Source organism: Etheostoma spectabile, chromosome 18 (genome assembly GCF_008692095.1).
Source record: "Etheostoma spectabile isolate EspeVRDwgs_2016 chromosome 18, UIUC_Espe_1.0, whole genome shotgun sequence".
Classification (NCBI taxonomy): domain Eukaryota; kingdom Metazoa; phylum Chordata; class Actinopteri; order Perciformes; family Percidae; genus Etheostoma; species Etheostoma spectabile.
The window spans coordinates 8,362,261-8,383,674 of NC_045750.1; the positions used below are offsets into that span (position 1 = coordinate 8,362,261).

Consider the following 21,414-nt stretch of genomic DNA (forward strand, 5'->3'; position numbering starts at 1 on the left):
GTGCTTGTGTATGCTTTATGTTTTTGTGTATTGCAGTTTGCTTTATTTGCACTGGTATTTGACATTACTTGTGTGCAACATTGCATGTATTATGACATAGTGCTAGATTACATTTTTACCAACAGAATAAGGAAGGTTTTTAAAGTATCTGCAAAGCCTCAGGATATTCGTGCAGCCTTTCCAGAAACAGCCGTTGACAACATATTACATTTTTTTACCCACAATACTGGCTTAATGCAACTAAAGCATGATAAACACATTAATGTTTACGTTTAGGCAACTCAAATCACTTGATCTTGGTTAAGTATTAAAAAAGTCTGAAAACACGAGACAGGATGAGTGTACATTTTTCAATACTTTTTAGTGATTAGCCCCTAACCCAACTTTAACCCAATGGTATCAAAGACCTGGTCTTCTACCTGTACACCTACTGTACCACTCACCCCAAATTTCTAGGATCACCAGCATATGTAAGCTCTTTAGTTGACTAATCTCCACTCTCATTTAGATTTACAAGTTTCAAATTGCCACTAGAAACAAAAAAGGTGGAATTATATAATTTAATATTTGGATTCAAGTCATGGCAAGGTCTGTATGCTTTGGATTCCATGTTAATGTCACCACTATAGTTAGTTATAGAGAACTATTGCTTTATCCAGTGGTTAAAATCAACTTATTATCAGTTTTACACTTTTCCTTTCTCTCTCTCATGGGAAATTAATAGACTTCCAGTGATGGCTAGTGGTTTTGCTCAGTGTGGATGCAGAGTTAAGGCTCTAGAAGGCACCCTGGAAGACAGTGTTGTACACCAGTTAACTGAGAGGGTTGGTCTCGGTTTAAACAGAATGCTGTTTTAATTGGACATGCAGACAGGCAGGCAGCGTTAGCGTCCCTGTCTGCTCTGCTGTGTTGCGGTGATGGTAGCTGATGCAGATGAGCTTTGGCTGACCCCCTCTGGCCTGAACTCCTCCATGCCATGTTAACCCACGCCACACTACAAGTCAGCGGCTCCATCAGGTTGACCAGCTGGAATGCTGTGCCCTCAATGTGCCACCGCTGCTGTGACAGAGATACATAGACAGAGACAGAAAGAGAGAGAGCGCGGATGAAGGATGGAAGGAAGGGAGGGAGTAAGGGGCCACAGCAGGACACATAATATAAACTATAATCACAGGCACACAAACTCACACACACATTGGCACATGCAATCAATCAGTGTGCTCAGTTTGGCCTTCAGGTGCATCCAGAGGTGTGTCAGGTAGAAAGAAAAATGATATGTGGCAAAGCAAATGATACCTAGACTCAAGGACACACAGATGCAGCAAGTGTAGATTTGTGTCTATTAGTTTGTTGTATGCATCTTTACCTTTCCAGTGTTAGCGAGTTCCATTGTTTAAATTGATATATTGTGGCGTGTCATGTGTGTGTGTCTCTGGGTGTTTATGTTTACTTGGTGAAGGCTGAGCAAGCCTTCCCCCCGAGTTGTTGAGCCAACTTTGCTTCTCTGCCTTTCAGCGACTTCTGTTGTAACAACCTTTGTCAATTTTACAAATTGTCACAGCTAAGAATAGCTAGGAGTCAATCAGATGGGTGATAGTGGGCTCAATTTTACAGTTAGGACACAGTCAGGGGAGGAATACACACACACACACACACACACAACACACACGCACTCACTCATAGACCTATACTCCCAGAGATCTACCACCAATAACCATCTTATCAGCACATTTCTACTTGGATTGACTTTTTTATCACAGACATATTTTGTGCTTACTATGTGAGTCAGTTGTGTGACAGTAAAGTCTCAACAATTTCTGAGACTCTACCGGCAGACCTAAGCAAAGGTGTTGTTTACATTGCAAGTAATTGAACCACATATTTGAGCAGTGCTTGCTTTGCCACAGATGTTAACTGTGTTGTTTAAATATATAAAGTCCATTTCATATGTGGTGTAGCCGGGACGGTTTAGAATAAAAAATGGGAGAGGGACTTTCAGCAATGGCAGATCTGAACCAGGGTGACATTTATTCTGTAAATAAATAGAACGCTTGTGGGGTGGAGTGGTCTGCAGAATACTCAAGTGTGTATGTGTTTTGAGGCGGTGTGCATGTTTAGTGGCTGTGAGTGGAATCATGAGAGTGGAACCCCTCGCTGAGCACTCAGACCTCTCATCATGGTAGGGGTTTGAAGAGGTGGGCAAGTCCATCCTCCTCCTCCATCCTTCCATCCATCCTTTCCTCTATTAGCTAACATGTTGAGAGGTGACCCCTTGAGAGCTTTCCTACATATGGACAAACCAACAACCCAGCTGTAATGGGCTTGACTCCATGCTACTACTGAAAGTGTGTGTGTGTGTGTGTGTGTGTGTGGTGTGTGTGTGTGGTGTGTGTGTGTGTGTGTGTGTGGTGTGTGTGTGTGTGTGTGGTGTGCGCGTGTGCGTGTACGTGTGCGTGTGCGTGTGTGTGTCAAAAGAAAGAGAGTGGGATTGAGTGCCCTGTACAAAGAGCTTGTATTATTAATGAAATCACCCTGGCAGATGGGTCTTATTTTGGAAGTGTCCCACTACCACCGAGATTTGCAGCTGGCCCACAAGCACCCACGTACACACATACTTTTCCTCTCTCTTGTTAAGTATGCCCCTGACAGTCTATCCCTCCTTTTTCTCACTCTTTTCACTCTGTGCCACTCTCTCTCATCCCGTCTTTCTCACGTTATCCTCCTCTATGTCCTCGTCTTTTATTCATAGAAAGATTTGGCTGAGGCATCCAGGCTTTCAGGCCAAAACTATGCCTGCCCCCCCCCCCCCCCCCCCCCCCCCCCCCCCCCCCCCCCCCCCCCACACTTCCATCCCTTCCCCCTTTTCATTCCTTCCCTGCCTGAATCAGGATTGTCCACACCTCAAGTAAAAAAGCCTTTCTTCCAGGCTGACTACCTCTGCCTGCTGTTTGAGGACATGCAGTAGAAATAGACATAGATGGGTGTTAGAGATTAAAATGTTGCACGCCCTTTCCCATCTAATAGGCTTCCCTCAATTCAGAGCACACCCACCCAAATACAGCCAAACACTCTATCTGCAAAGAAGCCAGTCATGCTGAAACACACATTTATGCACATACTCATATACTGTATGTATACTTTCCCATTCACATCTGTACATGGAGACATGCAAATGTGCTATATATGTGCACACTCATGCACAAATATACACACGTGTGGATACAGTATGCATGTACGTTCAGGTGACGATGTGCAACCAAGGTCCCGCAGGTGCAACTGAACCAAGCATGTTGCAGTTATATGGAAAGCCAACTTCGTTATTTCTCTAAATCATCTACAACAACTTGTGTCAATGTCATCCATTTTTCTGTCGCTATTTTTTTTTTTACGGATGTAGCTAATTATCTAGTTAGCTATGTAGTAAAATCCCAATTCCATTCTTATTCCGCCTACAAAGCTCTGATAGGTTGATTGTTTTCCTGAGGAAACATCTTTCATCAGTGGTGACAACATCAGGCTTATTTGAATTGCTGAACTGTCTGGTACTAATTCAGTACACAAGCATCCACATACAGTGTACTGTACATGTTTTTGTGCAAACATTATATTCACACAATTATTCAGTACATATTTTAGCTTTTTGCACAAACACAATTTATTAGGTACACCTACCAAAAAGCATTACAGTCAAATTCAACAGTCTTTCAATAAATCCTATTTTCATGAAGTTATGATGTTCAGTTTTTTCTTGAGACTGTTTTAGGGAGGTGTAGATTAACATAGTGTAAATTTAGTCTTAGTGGATGCTGTAGTTTGTGCAGCTGTTGAACTGAATTGCGTTATACTGACAGGTGTTTCTCTTGTTTTGTCACCGTCTTGTGAAACACTTTCCTGCTCTGCCCCCACATGCAGTACATGCGTGAACACATATAGTATACCTACAATGATCCATATGGTACTGTACATACATACTGTACATACTATATACACACATATACATATATAAATCCATGAAGATAGATACATTCATATACATAAATAAGAATACCATACATACAATACATACACAAATATACACATTTGTGCCCACTTGTAGTGTGTACCACAAAACTCATAAAAAACATACAGTTTACAAATACTGCAGCTCTTATACACTGTATAACAAACATGTCTGAATACATAGATACATTTTGTGTTTGTTGACATGGACATACACACATGAATACATAAGTTATACCTCAAAGATATTTCCTGAACATGCAACACACTCAAAAATGTCCAGGCAACAACATATTGCTGTCTTCGCACAGAAATGGCATCCCCGATAGTGACAAAAAAATAAAAACACAAACATCACCGGCACACGCAAACTCTCACACACTCACGATGAACAACACAGCAACTAGAGGCTTCAGGCAGAAGGGGTTGCCTAGGAGACGGTGGGAAGGAACCCTAGTTATTTGTGTTGAGCATATTTTCATTTGGGCTGAAACAGAGAGGCATAAAAACCCCAGGAGAGGGAGAGAGGTGATTTGTCCTGACAGCTCCTTTACTCTCCCGAGGTGTAACACAGACACACACAAACACATAAACGGACGAATGCACATGCATGAACACAATCACACACACACACACCCACACACATACACACACACAGACATATACAGAGATGCCAAAATCCCCCCTCCCTCCCAAGCACATCAAGAGAAGTAAATCACTCGTGCCATCTCAGGAATGTCAGCAGGGGTGTGTGTGCGTGTGTGGTGCGTTGTGTGTGTGTGTGTGTGTGTGTGTGTGTGGTGTGTGTGTGTGTGTGTGTGTGTGTGTGTGTTTCATGAGAAATTACTTAAATGATTCTTTCTGACTTTTCTGCCTTTTTTGTCGGAACCAGACAACTTCCCTCATCTCTATGCATGTTAGCTGCAGTAGTTTGGTGTTGTCTTGCTTAGCATGTCTCTCTTGCCGCTCCATTGCACAGTTTGAAAACCGAGCAGAGTCAATGGATTTGGTAAATGGTGTTTCCACAGTGAAGCATCTTCTTCTTCTTTCTTTTTTTAATCTCAGTGTGTGAAGAGTGAGAGTTTCCATGTGGATAAAATCATCATAGAAGCAGAAAAAGTAGTGGATGCTTAAATGTTCACAGAGTTCATGGGGATTTGTCTAATGAGAGGGTATCATGTTGTCTAAATGGCTGACACGAAGGGGAAACATGATGCAGTAGTATCCCAAATATAGTGATTGTTTAAAAAAAAAAAGTTACATAAGGGGTGTCTGTGCAGAGTCTTCACCTTGAGCCTGGGGTTGTTCTTTTTTGGGTGTCATGCCTGGTCTGGCCACAGGAGGTCGCTATGGCTCGGTGTTCAGCAGCAACAGCAGCAGCAGCAGCTCTGTCCTTGTCAGAGCTCCCTCTTCAGTGGGCCATCCTGAGGAAAATCCTTTCAGGAAGGGATGTTCAAGGGCATTCTCTCTTTCTCTCCCTTACTTGCTGTTAAACCACAATATCTCACTCTATTTCCTGTCTCTTGCTCAACTGTCTTTATGTCTCTCAAACTTTTTCCAGATCTTCTTCGTCTCTGTCATCTGTTTTCTTTCCTGTCCTTCTGTGTTTTCCTAGGCCTGCATTGTCTTAAATGACAGGTGTAGGGTTGTTTCCTGTGAGACGAGGAACTGAAGAACAGACTTTTTTTTCAGTCAGACAAACGTCACATTTACAAGCTTTTGGGTGCATGTCTGTGTCTTTTGTTGAGGGGTATTTTCTGCTTTATTACTTTGAGAAATATAGTGGTGAGCCCACAATATCCAGGTCTCTTACCTGCTAACCCACTTGGATACTCCACTTGTGGCAGCAGGACAGTGCATATAAGCCAGAGAGAGACTTTCCTTTAACTGGTCATCCTGAGTTTAAGCTCTGCGCTTCTGCTGTTTTTTTAAAGAAAACACTGATTGAGGGTCCACACTTCCTTAGTTGACCTTTTCGACCTCCCTGTAGAAAAGTAGCCAAAAGAGGATTTCTTTTTTTTACTACAGTGATCAATGAAGTATCTTGTCTGGAATGTAAACCTTTAAAAGTGTATCTGTAAATGAATGACTTTTTTACTTTCTCAGATTGGGGGGTATGATCACAGCCTACAAGATAGTGCCAGATGAGATAGATGAAATCAAGGTATGTAATCCATCTATCTGTGTATACTCGATCTGTCTGTCTGTCTTTTGGCCTTTTTTTTTTTACCCGTAATGATGATTTTCCTAATTATAATTAATCGCATGTTTGTGTATGTGTGTGTGAGCAGGAGACTCTGGTGGATTGGTGCGATGAAAAGGAACTTAACCTTATCCTAACCACCGGAGGCACCGGCTTCGCCCCAAGAGACGTTACACCAGAGGTGGGTTGTTGAATACATCATGACACACTCTAGTGTTGGAACTGGCTCAAAAGAGTGACAGCGAACAGTGTCCTCAGTCACGTTTTATTTTTTTCAGTATTTCATAAGGATGCAAACTGTGATGATGATAGCTTGAGAGTAAAATAAAGCCAGAAACATGTTACATAAGAATCAACAAGAACAGCTTGGGGTGAAATATGGACGCTGTTTTGTTGAGAGGTCAGGCGGATGGAAGTAATTTATACAACTTCAATAGAAGTACGATGGCTGATATGTGTCTAAGAGGAGAAGGCTGTTGAAAGGTAGATCTCTCTCTTTGCTGCCTGTGCTTCATTCAGGGAACCTCAGCCTGTTTTTGCTGATTAACACACGTGTTGCAGCACTGATTACCACACAGTGTAATAAGCCCCGTGGTCACATGGGAAATAAAGAGGCAGAAGTTAGATCCTTATTGATTCACTTTTATGAAAAAGATATGGGTAGCACATGTAACAAGCTATTAGGAGATAATGGGTGGCAGGTGTAATGGAATTATAAATAAACTACGAGAGAGGTCAACACACACTCAGATTTCCAATTTCTTTATTGTATTGGCGCGTTTCCAAATTGTTCACAAAATAACTTTTTATTCTACTTAGAATCAGATTACTAAATATTTCAACCTCAGATCATAAAGGTTGTGTACACTGTTCTATCTTAACCAAAATTATTGTGGGGATTTTTAGGTAGTAAACCTGCAATCACCCCATGTTTTCTACTATATTTGAATTTATATTTTTTAAGTTACATACGATATTTACTTAAGTTTTATTTTATAAAGGACAACATACATCAATTAACATTTCTGTAAATGTGTTGGTGCTAGCCAGCCGGCTAATTTTCAACTGTAGTCCTTTGGCCAGATGTTTTTAGACCAGAGCAAGAGTATTCATTGTTTCTAGTTTCTGCCCCACTAGGTCAGTGACAGGGGAAACCCTAGGGTACATTAACATGAACATTTTTATTTTAAAGTTACATGAAACATATACATTGTCATTGCTGGCTTCTAAACCTGGATTAATGCAGTTGTGATCTAGTTTCACATAATGTTAGATTAGGATTTTTTGGGATTTATACAGCTATATTCTGGTACAACCCCTTCTCACACAGTCACGCTCTCACACACACACATATACACACACACACACACACACACACACACACACACACACACACACACACACATACACGTAAGCAATTTGGCAGGGGATGAGCTGTGGTTCTCAGCAGTAACATTGGTCCTCATCAATCATGGTAGACAGCAACCTTCCTGGGAGGGGGAAGACACATACACACTGTAGTCACTGATAATGCCCGCTATCTGATTCAACCCTGTGTGCTGGAGACAACGATATCTCACTGTCTGTCCCTGTGAGTTTGGAGGCCAAACAAGACACATATGACTGTATTCTGTTTTAGCTGAAAGCAAACAGATTATGTGTCATGTCTTTACTCTAATCAAAGAGCTCTTTGTATACTCTCTGGAATATAAATGTTGCTTTAACTTAATTTGCCTTATTGTTCTATTACAGTAAGTACAACATGTTGCTGTATTTGACCTTGAATCTGTTGACAAACCCTGTTGCAACTGTCTGAAAGTCCTTATCTGACTTGTGTCCTCCCTGTCTACATTACCAATCAAGATTGATTTCATCTTTGAAGTTAGTTTGTATTTTTCTTAGTTACTCCGTGCAATTTAACAATTTAATTTTAAGTGCTTCTGCAACTTGGAATTTCCCGTAAAGACCAGATGTCGATCATACCATTATTTTGGATATTTGTCATTACATATCAACCAGCGGATTCAGAGGTGGTGGTTTTGTCTTTTTTTTCACTCTCTTTGCAGGCATATAACCAGCTGAAATGTAGTGACTTACCTTTAATCAACATTTGAATGGTTTGCAGATGCCTGGAGTTTTTTCTCGTGCTTTATTGCTTTAGTAACAACTACAAGTAATAACGTCCATTCCTACCACACATCAAACTTTGTCTCAGAATTATATGAGATTCTGCTGGTTATCTTCATCATAAGACATATGTATTTTTCTGTGCAGCTGATATTTTGGTGTTAAGTTGCAAAGTTTTATACAGCTTTTACTCTGCCATGAGTGAAATTGCTCTTGTTTTGGTTAGACATCAATGTACACCCCATGTAAACCCATAATATGGCATTTTAGCTTAATCTCTTTCCGTTAGTTGCCATCCAACGGATGTATTCTTGGATGATTGCTTTTCTCATGCAAGTACATTAAATTCTGACGATTAGCCCATGGCAGAAGAAAGGATGTATGGGAAATGTCTGCTCCAATGAACAATTGAATAGGACTAAACCGCCCTACTTCCTTTTACATAGGTGTAGCATGCTTTCAGAGAGAAAAAAACAAAAAACATGAATGAACAACTGAATTCGATTGCTTCACTTGACCAGTGGAGGACTTTTTCTGATCATATTTTGTCATATTTCATCTCACACACTGACAGTCTTCACCCTTCTCTGACCCTAATCATACATATAATAGAGATCCTTTTTTTCTCCAATAACCCAATCATATTGCCCCGGAACATAGTCTGTCTTTTACACTTTGTCCGAATGCATGCCTGTTGAATCAACCCATCTCCTTTTTCTTCCAATCAGTGACTTTATATGATGAGGTATAAATCCAGCCTTACCCATCCCTCTCTCCCTCCTTCCCTCTTGTTTCTCTCTCACCCCTCCTCACTCCCTCCCACACGCTTTTCCTTCTCCTCATCTCTCTCCCCTCCCTCCATCTCTCTCCTCTCCTGAGTCCAAGCCCACAATGCTCATCAGTGGCTCTCATCTCTTTGAAGTCTTTTCTCTCCTCTCCCTCGCTAATGGCGCATTTGAAGTGTCACTCAACTCAAGGGCACCCAACACACAGCTGGATGAGAGTGCGCTATCTTCTCCGCTATCTATCTGTCAAGAAAGTGCCGCTTCAACCGCAGTCCCACAAATGTATATACACTCGCACCTGTACAAGTGCATTTGTTGCATGTTCCTGCAATTGACAATACCACCATCCCTGGAAAGCATATGTACCCTGCTGGGATTTATTCAACATTTAACGGTTTAATTCCACAGGCCGACCAAGAAAAAGACATATTTCTGTATTGATTTCAAAGATTGAATCAATCGTGATTGCTGATGGGAGTACTGAATGGGGAGGAGACAGGTCAGATAAGTATTTTTCAGCCTTCAGACAGCCTTTAGAGATGGATTGTGCAAAAGGGATTGTAAATCAATATTTTAAGGGCAGTCCAGATGTTCAGAATCAAGGCGTGCATTTAAGAGGTTGTTGTAAAAGTGTTATCAGTTATCAGTATTTCCTGGTTATCTGCCTGACAGCTCTTTACCTACCAAGATCTTTTTAATGAGCCATCATTCTAAGGTGTTGATTTCCTGTGATGTTGTTAGTCAAGTATGTTCCATTGTTTTTCTCTATTGTTGTAGTCATTGTAAATCATTATTTTACAGCCTTGGCTAAAGCCACAAATGTCATCCTTTCATGAAGTGACAAAAAGTACATCTGGTATCCAGTATCCAGGTCCTTAAAAAATGCATATATTTTTATTTAATACCTTAAATGTTAAAGGTCTTTTTCATCATAACACATAAATACACAACAGATAGGTAAAATATTTAAAGAATATGGCTCATGTAACCATATTAAGTTAGTAAGTTAGTTAGTTAGATAACTTTATTTGTTCCACAGTTACAACATAAAACACTACTATTAATACAGTACAATACAGTAAAATACAATACAGTACATTCACAATATAATACAAATGTACTTGCTCTTTGTAACATGCTTCTGCAACCAATGGAAAAATTGATGTCCTGTTCTATTGTTTATATTGACATTTGAAGTGGCACTTGTAAAACATAAATACAAGAAATAGTCATGCACTAATGAGCCCTTTTATTATGTTAGTCTCTAAATTGTTTTCTTTTAATTCTAGCAGCAAAATGGAAAGACTTAAACTTAAAGTAAATTTAAATCTTTCTCCCTGAAAGATCCACTATTTAACTTTCTTTCATTTCCTCCCATCTTCTCTAGATTTTGTCATAAATATCTTCTAAATGACTGAGTCAGATATAAATTTCCGCACACACTTGTCACCTCTGCATTGCTTAACTTGGTCGTCAGTGTTTTTCTCACAAGGTCCTTTCTCAAAACATGTAGTAGATTACTACTAAATTAAAGTACCTGCAATGGAAGGATGGATGTTTTTCAGTGTTCATTTTGTTACAGTAGCTTGTCTAACCATGAGGAATTGCTGTCCATCAAATGTCAACATCAATCTATTTATATGACCCTGTCCTGTGATTAGGGTAACCAGATGAGAAATTTATAATTATTTTTACTCATGAATTCATTTGTCTGTCATGTAAACCCAAAAACACAAATAAAAATGTTGGTCTGTACGGTTGTGCTGTTAGTTATGTAGTTTGCTGCTAGCATGCAGCCTGACGTCCAACTCCAAAACTAACGTACAGTAAAATCTACACACTAATGACCCTCTCCCCCCCAGGCCACAAAGGAAGTGATAGAGCGCGAGGCTCCAGGGATGTCTCTGGCAATGCTGATGGGATCCCTCAACGTCACACCACTAGGCATGCTTTCCAGGTCAGACACAGTCTCATGTATGACACAACCAAAGCACACATACTATTATTGACATCATTTTTATTGAATTCCTTTATTTAATCCTTTATTTGAACAGGCAGCCTCATTGAGATCAAGATCGAGACCCGGTGCTCAGGATTAAACATGAACTGTATAAACATAGACAAACACACAATCTACATAACATGCGATGTATGCTGAAGTTAAAATGTCATGTGACCTGACATTACAATCATTGTGCTACTGCTGCCAGTTATTCCAGTAGAGCCTTATAGATAAACTATGTACAGTGTGACTTCCTTCTGTTGGTTAAAGAGGATCAGCCCACCTTTTGGTGTTAGACAAAATGGTAAGTTAATTTATCACCGGTGATTAAGCGCAGCGCATTGTGATACATTGAATCAAGGCTTTAAGGTGGAGGGAGAGGCATATATTACCATAATCAAGCATACTTTGTCGCACTTTCTTCGTCTCTATTAATATAAACGTTCCTCTGTGTTTGTGCGTTGCAGACCTGTGTGTGGTATCCGAGGGAAGACGCTCATCATTAACTTACCTGGAAGCAAGAAAGGCTCCCAGGTAGGAAAAACTGCAAAAAATGTATCAACATCTCTGTTTTTCTCCTGTGTATGTGAAGATGTAAGCGAAGATAAGATAGAAAGAAACCGACCCCCCACCCCTTTTCTCTCTCTTCTGCATAAATAAAATTGAATTGAATTAATAGATTCACCTGCTGACTAGTCTCGCATTGCCAGACCAATCTCCACAGCTCTGTGTCAGTGCTGCAGTATGGTCTGGCTACACCATCTTTCTATTCCCAGATAGGGGGTGGGGAGAGAGGGAGTGGCTCGTTTGTATATCTTTAAACCAATCGAAATCGTCCTGGGCGGAGATAGCGACAGGGTAGGAAAATTGTGAGGGACGCGCCTTCATGCTTTATCCCAGCAATCCATTAAAGCCAGACTACCTGATGACAGATCAGGTGCAATGTTTTTTTTGTGATTCAAATAAATAATAGTGCTGTCAAACGATTCAAATATTTAATCGAGAATATTCGCATTAATGTTATAGTTAACTCGTTATTAATCCCATTGTAAGGGTCCTATCAACATGGAAAAGTGGATTGGCTTGCTTTGTGCAAACGTAACATACTCATTGGGAGCAAATAATCTCTCACACAATGTAACACTGTCCATCAATAAAAGGGTGAAAAAAATACTTTGACGAGGGGGGGCATTAGCTGTGTGATTCAAGTGGTATTTCAGACTAGACGTGCTGCAATGATAGCTCAGTTCACAACAACAAAACACACAGATCACTTTGGTCTTGTCAATGAAACCATTTGGCAACTTTTAAAAAGTAAATTTTCCATCCAGAATGTTATTGGCATCCATTTCGGCGCTCGCCATCCACTCAAAACTTAACGTTACTACTCTTTGGCCGGCTCGCAAGCCCAAGCAAGTGTGTGCAGCGTACCTGTTGTTTTGTTTCTGGTCTAGCTAGATCCGGTGTGGTATTGTAGTTTTTCTAACGTTAATAGTTGTTGCAACAGCATGTGTCCCTGAGCAAGACACTAAACACCTGATGGTTAGGCCAGTGACTTGCATGGTTGCTTGATGCCATGCAAGGCACTCTGGAACCGTGACTCTGTCGTCAGTGCTGCATCTAGTGTAGCTATGACCTGTTTGTATGGACAGCATTAGCTTAGCATTGTGCTAGTAACATGACTCCTTTTGGTATGTTCAACTTCTATTTAGATTCTTTCCTGCACATTGTTAGTGATGTGTAACTTAATCCACATGGCTTCGTAATCCGTGTGTATGTGTGAGCAGGGCCGTAGCACAAAATTCTGGGCCCTGTAGAAAGGACTTTACCATGGGCCCCTCCCCACATCCACAGCTATTCATTCCAGCATCTTTTTGGGCCCTCCTCACATGAGGGTCCTGGGTCTTCAGTCCCCTTTTTCCCCCCATTCCAACGCCCCTGTGTGTGAGCAGCATGTGTACGGTGTCTGTATGGATCTGAACGTGTGTGACTGAGTGTGTGCCTCTATGTGCATCCATTTGAACGATTAATTGATGATGTATGTGCCTACAGCATAGATCTGTGTGTGTCCTTTGTTGCTTTATGGTACATTTGTTTGTTTTGATGTGTTTTGATGTATTTCTTTCTGAACAAAGGAGTGTGGTGTGTGCGTGCGTGAGTATACGTGTGTCCACCCACTGCTGTCTCTGTGTCCCCCTCCATCTGTCTACCTCTCTGCTGTGCTGACCTACACATCTGTCTCCATCTCGTTACGCGCCTGCTTCTCCTGATCGATTTTAGTATTTCTTTTAATCAATTACGCCACCTCTCCCCCATCTGCTGCCGTATTATTGTTTCCCTCATCAACCCCCAGTTAAAGTTTACTGCACAAGCCGCCCATTGCAGGCTTCTATTACGACGATCTCCTGTCATAAAGATAACGGTGAAGTCCAGCTGATCCAGGGCCTTATGTCAGAGTGTCGGCTGTGCTTCTTTTAGCTGCTAGTTTGTCTTTTTGACCTCATTTACACTGCAGATAAAATACACTCTATGCTGTTCACAGCTTTGTGTACTTTTGGCATTTAATATATGTCCTGATTGTTTGCGTTTTGTCTATATTGTGATAAGATCTCAGTTTTTAGTATAGGAGTCCTTGTACATTTATAAATTGTGTGAAAATTAAAATGAAAAGCACTTTTTTGGGGGGCATTTTGGCTTTTTATTTTTGACAGGACAGCTGAAGACAAAGGGTAGAGAAAGGGGGGAGTGACATGCAGCAAAGGGCCACAGGTCAGAGTCAAACCCGGCCCGCTGCGTCGAGGAGTAAACCTCTATATATGGACGCCCGCTCTACCAACTGAGCTATTTGGACGCACAATTGAAAGCACTTTTAAAGGGGTACTTCAAGGTAGAATTGTACAAACATAGTTTAATTAAGTGTCGGGACTCACCAGAGACAGATTAACAATGGTCAAATCGAAGCAGCAGAGGAAGAGATATTCTGAATTTTTGTCAAGGGTCAAGTTCTGCAAATACTGGATCCTACATTTCCAATAATGCAACTCAATAGCATATGTTGTTAAGCTTTTGTTGCCTGGTTAATGTGTACATCTTTCAAACTCTATGCCCCAAATTCACAACTCAAACTATCTGTTATAAATGTGAAACCTCAATCCCAATCTGAGATCATTCTGATGACATTATCCAGGTTTTTAGAACTATTATTATACTATTCACTGTTGACAAGGCTTTGTATTACATTATATATTTACACTGCTATTCTTGTTCCTAGTCTCTGATTACTGTTGCAACTAGATAAAAGGCCTAACCTGTGTTTTATAACCTTTATTTGAACCCACTACACACACACACACACACACACTGTCAGATGGTCCATAATTAAATTGTCAATTTGAAAACGGCCCTGTGGGGCTTTTGATGTGAGGGTTTCAAGGCCCTGACTTTTGCGCTTGTTATTTTAGGTTTCTTACAATGTTAGTGATCCAGAAATTAAAGCATGTTACTGGCTATTTATTTTGTTTATTTCTTTCTCTCCACTGCCTATTCTCTACTGTCCTTGTTTCAGTATTTTTCTTTCTTTCTCCTTCACTTTTTATGTCCATCTCACTGTCTTTTTGTCGTTGTTTCTTTTTGCTCTCTCATTGAGTCTCTGTCTGTCTCTCTTCAACTCTGTCTCTCTTAATCTCTCGAGATCTTATCCACCCTCTCTTTCTCTCTCTCACTCTCTCTTTCTCTTTCTGTCTGTCATCCTCTCTCGTCATCTCCTGCAAGCCCCTCTCTCAGAACAGCAGTGCCTTTCCCTTTTTCCTCCATCCTTCTCTCTCGCTTGAGTTTCTCATCCGCTGGCAGTATATCTAGGGATTCTGCTCTTTAGTGTTTTTGACAGTTACTCTCCTCTAGGACAAAACAGAGTATAAGAACAGAGATGTACCTAATAAAAAAAAAAGAATTCACGGCACGCAATGAATGCACAAAACAGGAAAGGAGGAATGTCCCCAGGCTCTTGACACCAGCCCCACTCCTTCTTTTCCTTCCCCACATCAGCCAACCACACCTGACCCTCCTTTCCAGCAAAAAGCATAAACAGTCAACTGTGTGCTGATTGGTTTGGTATGTGTATGTGTGTGAGTGAATGGGGAGGTATGGGGTGGAAAGGTTAGCTTTCGGTTAAACAGCAGGGCCAACGGGTGTCCGGCTGCTCTCTTTTTGGTATTTTTTATGCTCACTGGTGGAGGATGCTATTCCAGCCATGCATGCATCCTAGTGTGGATCTATGGGATTTTAAATTCTGTCAAATCAAGGTTAACATCATCATATTAAAGCCTGTGCTGTGCACACATAAAATGGGATAAGAAGTGGAAAGGTTGCTCCGAAAGCCAGTTCGCAGCCAGGGTAGATAGTGTAAAGCGTGGGAGCGATAAATAATGTATCTTCTCAATGCTTAAAATACACAGGAAGATAAATAATTTCACAGATTAGTGCTTGTCTTGGGAGTGAGGAGAATGGAGCATTTAGCATTGTCGAGGAGCCCGCAGGCACACAGAAAGACACCAGAGAGGAAAACAGAGATGGAGGAAAGAAGGAATGAGCACAAGCCAGAATGAATGTGGCCAGAAGGAGCCGCTGTGATCTGCTGAGGTTGAGGAGGAAATCTCTGCTTTGATTTTACTGCCTCAAGCAGGGTGTAGGTGTTACATAGGACTGAGTGCATGACAGCGTTCATGGTTATAGTCGTGTACTGCAATGTCTTCATTTGAAACAGACTTACTGAATATTAGAGAAAGTCCTTTATTTCTACTTGTATTAAATATAATTGATCATGTTTTTGTGAGATGTTTCCTTATCTTCGGATGTCCTTGTTGCCTTGATAAATTCAGCATAATCTAAATTTCCTAGCACTTATTCCATAGTAGTGATGTTATACTCAACAGTTGTTGAAACTGAAATATATTTTTTACTCCCTAATTATATCTAGTTCTTCAAGGGTTGTGAGGCTTTACATGTGAAGCAACTGCAGAAAGTGTTGAGTTTCACTGACAGTATCTCTACTTCAATTAAAAAAAACAAAAAAAAGCTAGTGAGAGAAAACAACTTTTTGGTCGACAACAGACACGGAGTGGTAAGCATAACATGAATTTTATGGAAGACGTGCAGTGGAAATATACATTGTTCTAAATTTAACTTGTAATAATAACTTGTAATAATTAGTAATAATTAATAATTTATTTAGTTCATGCTGGCTGCTATTGTTTGAATATCGACCAAATCCCTCTTACTGATATAATCTCCCTCCTTGCACTCCTCTGTCCTTCTACCCTTCCAGGAATGCTTCCAGTTCATCCTGCCGGCGCTGCCGCACGCCATCGACCTCCTACGGGACGCAGTGGTGAAGGTAAAGGAGGCGGCCGACGAGCTGGAGGACCTGCCGTCGCCACCACCACCCCTCTCGCCACCGCACAACAGTTCGCCCTGCCGCCAGACGGAGGACAAGGGCGTGCAGTGTGAGGAGGAGGATGAGGAGAAGAAGGACAGCGGTGTGGCGTCCACCGAGGACAGCTCCTCCTCCCACATCACCGCTGCGTCCATCGCTGCCAAGGTACTGGGGCGTGGGGGAGGAAAGGGAAAGGGGAGGGTTCGCTGTTGGAGCTGTCATCTGACGCCATGCTTTTTCAACGATCATCTATACGCGTTTATGCGTGTCATTCACACAAGCATATGTTAATATATATATTTTAGCATAAATAAGTAATTTCCAAAATTGTTGTAGTCAAGAGTGATGAAGACTTGCAGCATGTACAACACACAACCAAGTGCCCCTCCTGAGACAAAATGTTCTACTTGACTTGACAGTACATCGCCTACATTGAAATTTACAGATTAGATTACATGACAAAGCTGGACTATAAAGATGTGGTCACAAAGGGATAGTACAGTTTTTACAATTTGTCCTACTCATACAGAACGGGACAATTCAAAGGATGCATTGTGCACAATTTAAAGTTATTTTGACCAGTGAGACTAGTTAACAATAGTTCAGATACATATAGAACATGTACAAAGAGAAATACACCATCTCCAACACTAAGGGTTTAATATTATGTATTTCAGTAGGCCTATTTCTCCTGATAACATCACAAGTAGGTTGACAGGCAAAGTACAAAGCTACTTTAAGTTATTGTTTTGATCTATGGCAGATGGTTCTACATGTTTACAGGAAGTTACTCTACTGTAGATTGGATGTTCGATAACACTCAAATTATTTAAATTTGTAAATTAATTAATAATTGCTGCTAATCCAGGCTGCTAAATAGGCTGTTGTGATATTATTATACCAAAGGTACACCATTACAAAACATATTGATGTTTAAAAATGTTACAGGTAGCACCTTTTAGATGGTAGATTTTTTTTTAAACCCATACCCTAATAAAATGGTTATACTGGGCAATCATGCAATCATAGATCAGAATCTGTGATGAATAACTTTTTTTAAAACCGGAGCTGAACACATTTCCATTTCTCTGACTGGCTCTTATAAATAGACATCATCCTGGGTCTTGTCACCAAATGAGTCTTGTTTGTTTGAATTTGCATGTGCACAGGTTTTTTGACTTTATTTCTCTCGGCTACATAATAGCATCCTAAGTTGAAAAAGAGGAAATCTTTTCCTTAACATAAATTTGTCATGTATCTGTATACCATATATCATGACTGCGTGTCTCTACATACATCTGTGTGTGTGAGTGTGTGTGCGTGTGTGTGTGTGTTTGCGGGTGGGTGGGGGTGTGTGTGTGTGTGTGTGTGTGTGTGTGTTTGTCATGTCTACTGTGTGAAGTCACATATAACATCAAGTATCTCTCCATACCCATCATCCTATCCTGCCCTGTCTGCAGCCTGGACCCTGCTTTATAACTCTGTTGTCAGGGTAACATCCCACTTCATTGTCCAGTCACAGAAGGAAGTTGGTAAGACTCCGCCCCTCGATATCTCATTATTTGCATCATCATTTCACATTTTTAAGGTTGTTGGTCTTTCATCTGCATCAACCCCTGTGAGTAGGCGCATAGTAGTAGTTTAAGTTTAACGACACATTAGAGATGTTTAAATATGTGTCCTCTCGGCTGGTTTTTGTGTTTGTAGCGTGTATGTATGTATATATATGTATATATATGTATACATGTATGTGTGTGTGTGTGTGTGTGTGTGTGTGTGTGTGTGTGTGTGTGTGTGTGTGTGTGTGTGTGTGTGTGTGTGTGTGTGTGTGTGTGTCTCTTCATGGATTTTTAATATCAGTATGTGCTGCCTATGGGTATATGGTGTGTTGTGTTTACATGCACGTGTGTCTGCGTACGTTTGTGTGTGTGTCTGTGTGTTATCTCAGATCCCAGACTCCATTATCTCACGGGGTGTGCAGGTGTTGCCCAGGGATACAGCCTCTCTCAGCACCACGCCATCGGAGTCGCCCCGCGCCCAGGCCACATCCCGCCTCTCGACTGCTTCCTGTCCCACACCCAAAGTGAGTACACGTACAGTAAACACACTCATGCTTGTACATTTCTTAGGACAAACACAAATTTATCATGGTTGTACTTACATATACATGGTTGTTCTATATCCCTGTGAGGACTTTACCTTGTCAATATTTATTTCCTAACCCTTTATAAACTCCAACACAAAGTTCCATTAGCCTGAATCAGTGGTACCCAATCTGGTTGAAAAATAAATCTGATGATTCAATTAGTTCTTGTTGCCAATCTAAAGCTACAAGTATGCATTTTAGTGTGATGTAATGTGCCGATTTAATCTTTAATGGTCTTCAAAGTACCCTTACATCTGATCCTAATTATAAATGTAAGCCACAATCCTAAATCAAAACCTGCCCCAATAAAAGAGTCAAAACAGAACAGGATAGAAGTGCAAGAAAATACACTTCCAGCAACACACATACTGTATAGCTTATGCTTTCACACACACACACACACACACACACACACACACACACACACACACACACACACACAAAGCCTGCCCTAGTCCATTTTCCTGTCTGCTCAGCCCTACTGTTTGTCTCCCACAGCTCAACTGCGTTTACTTCCACAGACCATGGTTATTGTAGCTATACAGTTTGCTATTTTGTGCACAAACATATATGGTTTCCAGTGGAATCATTGTTATACTCAAAAGACAAAGATTTCTGATTGTAAGTTCATTGTTTCATTTCAGTTACTTGGGGGGAGAAAAGTTTTTTCTTTTAACTTGCCTTTTGCATGGTTGAAATGTGTTTTTTATTTGTATTTATGTCTTAATATGTGTTCAGGGTATTCAGGTTATTAAAATCACACACACGCACGCACCCACCCACCCAACAGTCTTGACCGATGTTCTCTTTCAGTGTCTCAACTTCGCAAAGTGTATGTTTTGTGTCTGTTTCAATGTGTTTTATATGTAAAACCCATGTTGTTTGTGTGTGAGTGTGTGTATTTGTGTGTTCATGGAGACAGCAGGTTGTGGTTCTCATGCTTGGATGCTTATGCCTTCAGAATGATTTCCCAGGTTTAATTCAACACATTGGAATTTTTTTTACAATATACCCTGAGTCTGCTTTGTCTGTCCCCGCTTTTAATGGGATACTTTAACATTTTGTCAACTTGTGTCCTTTTTTTCCCAAAAATGTTTTTGTTGTCACTCTCAGCACTCATTTTGTAGCCCATCTGCATCACATGTCGACAGCAACGGTACCTGTTGGTTATAATGAGGAGTGCTAACTTGTTTTCTGTTTAAGTGACATAATTCTTGATGCTAAAAGAAATTCATTTTATCATGAAATGTCCAAGTATCCCTCTATGTTTTCACTCATCTCTCCTGCAGGTTCTTAAAATGCAGAATGGCGTCAACTCTCTCTCTCTCTTTCTGTCTCCTGTTTCTCTCTCTCTCTTTCACCTCATCTGTCAGTGTCACGTCTCCATGTGTCTCCCGGACAGCAGGCAGGTGCTATGGGAATGGATGAGGGAGTTGCCATGGGAACAGGGGGATGGGATGTTAGTGGAGGAGGTAGGGCGGGTGCATAGGCGAGTCATGAGACAGAGGTAGCAGTCGGAGGATAACACACTTGTCTCTCTCTGTCTCTCTCTCTCTCTCCTCTCGCTCCTCTCTCCTCTCTCCTCTCTCTCTCTCTCTCTCTCTCTCTCTCTTCTCTCTCTCCTTCTCTCTCTCTCTCGCTCTCTCTCCTCTCTCTCTCTCTCTCTCTCTCTCTCTCGCTCTCTCTCTGCTCAGTGTTAGCAGAGTGATGAGAGGTAAAGAGTCCGCTTAACCCCAGCAGCACATTTTTAAAAGTCGGTTGAAAATGTAGATATTATGTAGATATATTGTGCAGTTTAGTCATATGTAATAACAATCTGTCAAGATGTAAAGAACTTAGCAGCAAGTAATGCGATGGCACAGAGAGTAGGGAAAGTGATGAATTCCCGGGTTTTATTGAAAACCCAAAATGAACATATTAGCTTAACGCTTGAAATGACAACAGCTTAGCAATATTGTTTCCGCTCCAGCTCTTGTAAAAAACTGGTACTGATTCTCCTCTTGGTCTTAAATCAGTTTAGGATCTGATTTGCAGTCAAAAAGAATCTTTGATGTTTTCTTGATTTGTCCCAAAAATCAAATAAGAACGGCAAAACACTAAGATTTTTGAATGTGGTTGTGGCAAATCCATGAACAGTGGCGGAATTGTGTGCTTGTTTGAACCATCGTTTTCTGTAGAGAGAGCAATGACGCCGAACATTGCAGCAACGCTACCTTGGGTGTGCCTGGGTTTTCTACGTTAACAGTGCGCTGAAAGTTCTTTCAGTTAAACCTATGACCTTGTCTCTCAGTGATGTTTCAGTGAGTGACCAATAACCTGAAAATGACACATGACAAATATAACGAACATGGTCCTTTATCCCTTAACTTCTTTGCAGTCTTTGCCTCTGCAGGAGGATAATTGCTGGTGTTTGTACTAAATGGAAATATATGATACTTCACTTTTTACTTTTCAAAAATCCCAGCGCTTTCCAGCCACCCGGTCCATGTTGATGACCTAAACCGATGCATCTTTTCCCTCGACACTGCTCTGTGCCCTACCTTGCGGTGATCACAGCTTGTTTGACTGCTCATTGTTAGAGAGCCTCAGACTTAGCCAAGATGTTGTTGACCTCAGCTGAGCTACAGAGTGTGGAGCTGTAAATAATTAGACAGTGGGGAGCTTTGTTGCTTCTGCTGTTGTCCCAGTGCAGCTACTGGCTTCACTGATGCAGTGAGGTAG

At 41.0% G+C, this 21,414-nt stretch overlaps 1 protein-coding gene across 17 annotated transcripts in view; it reads left to right on the forward strand.

Annotated features, from left to right (window-relative positions):
* The window catches only part of gphnb (gephyrin b), an 86,727-nt gene that overhangs the window by 29,323 nt on the left and 35,990 nt on the right, over positions 1-21,414 (forward strand). For all 17 annotated transcript variants that reach the window (XM_032542679.1, XM_032542680.1, XM_032542688.1 and 14 more), the window contains 6 exons: positions 6,106-6,163; positions 6,291-6,383; positions 10,977-11,071; positions 11,584-11,650; positions 16,440-16,712; positions 18,496-18,630. In XM_032542679.1, the coding sequence (XP_032398570.1) occupies positions 6,106-6,163; positions 6,291-6,383; positions 10,977-11,071; positions 11,584-11,650; positions 16,440-16,712; positions 18,496-18,630 (721 nt within the window). The remainder of the gene's footprint in view (positions 1-6,105; positions 6,164-6,290; positions 6,384-10,976; positions 11,072-11,583; positions 11,651-16,439; positions 16,713-18,495; positions 18,631-21,414) is intronic.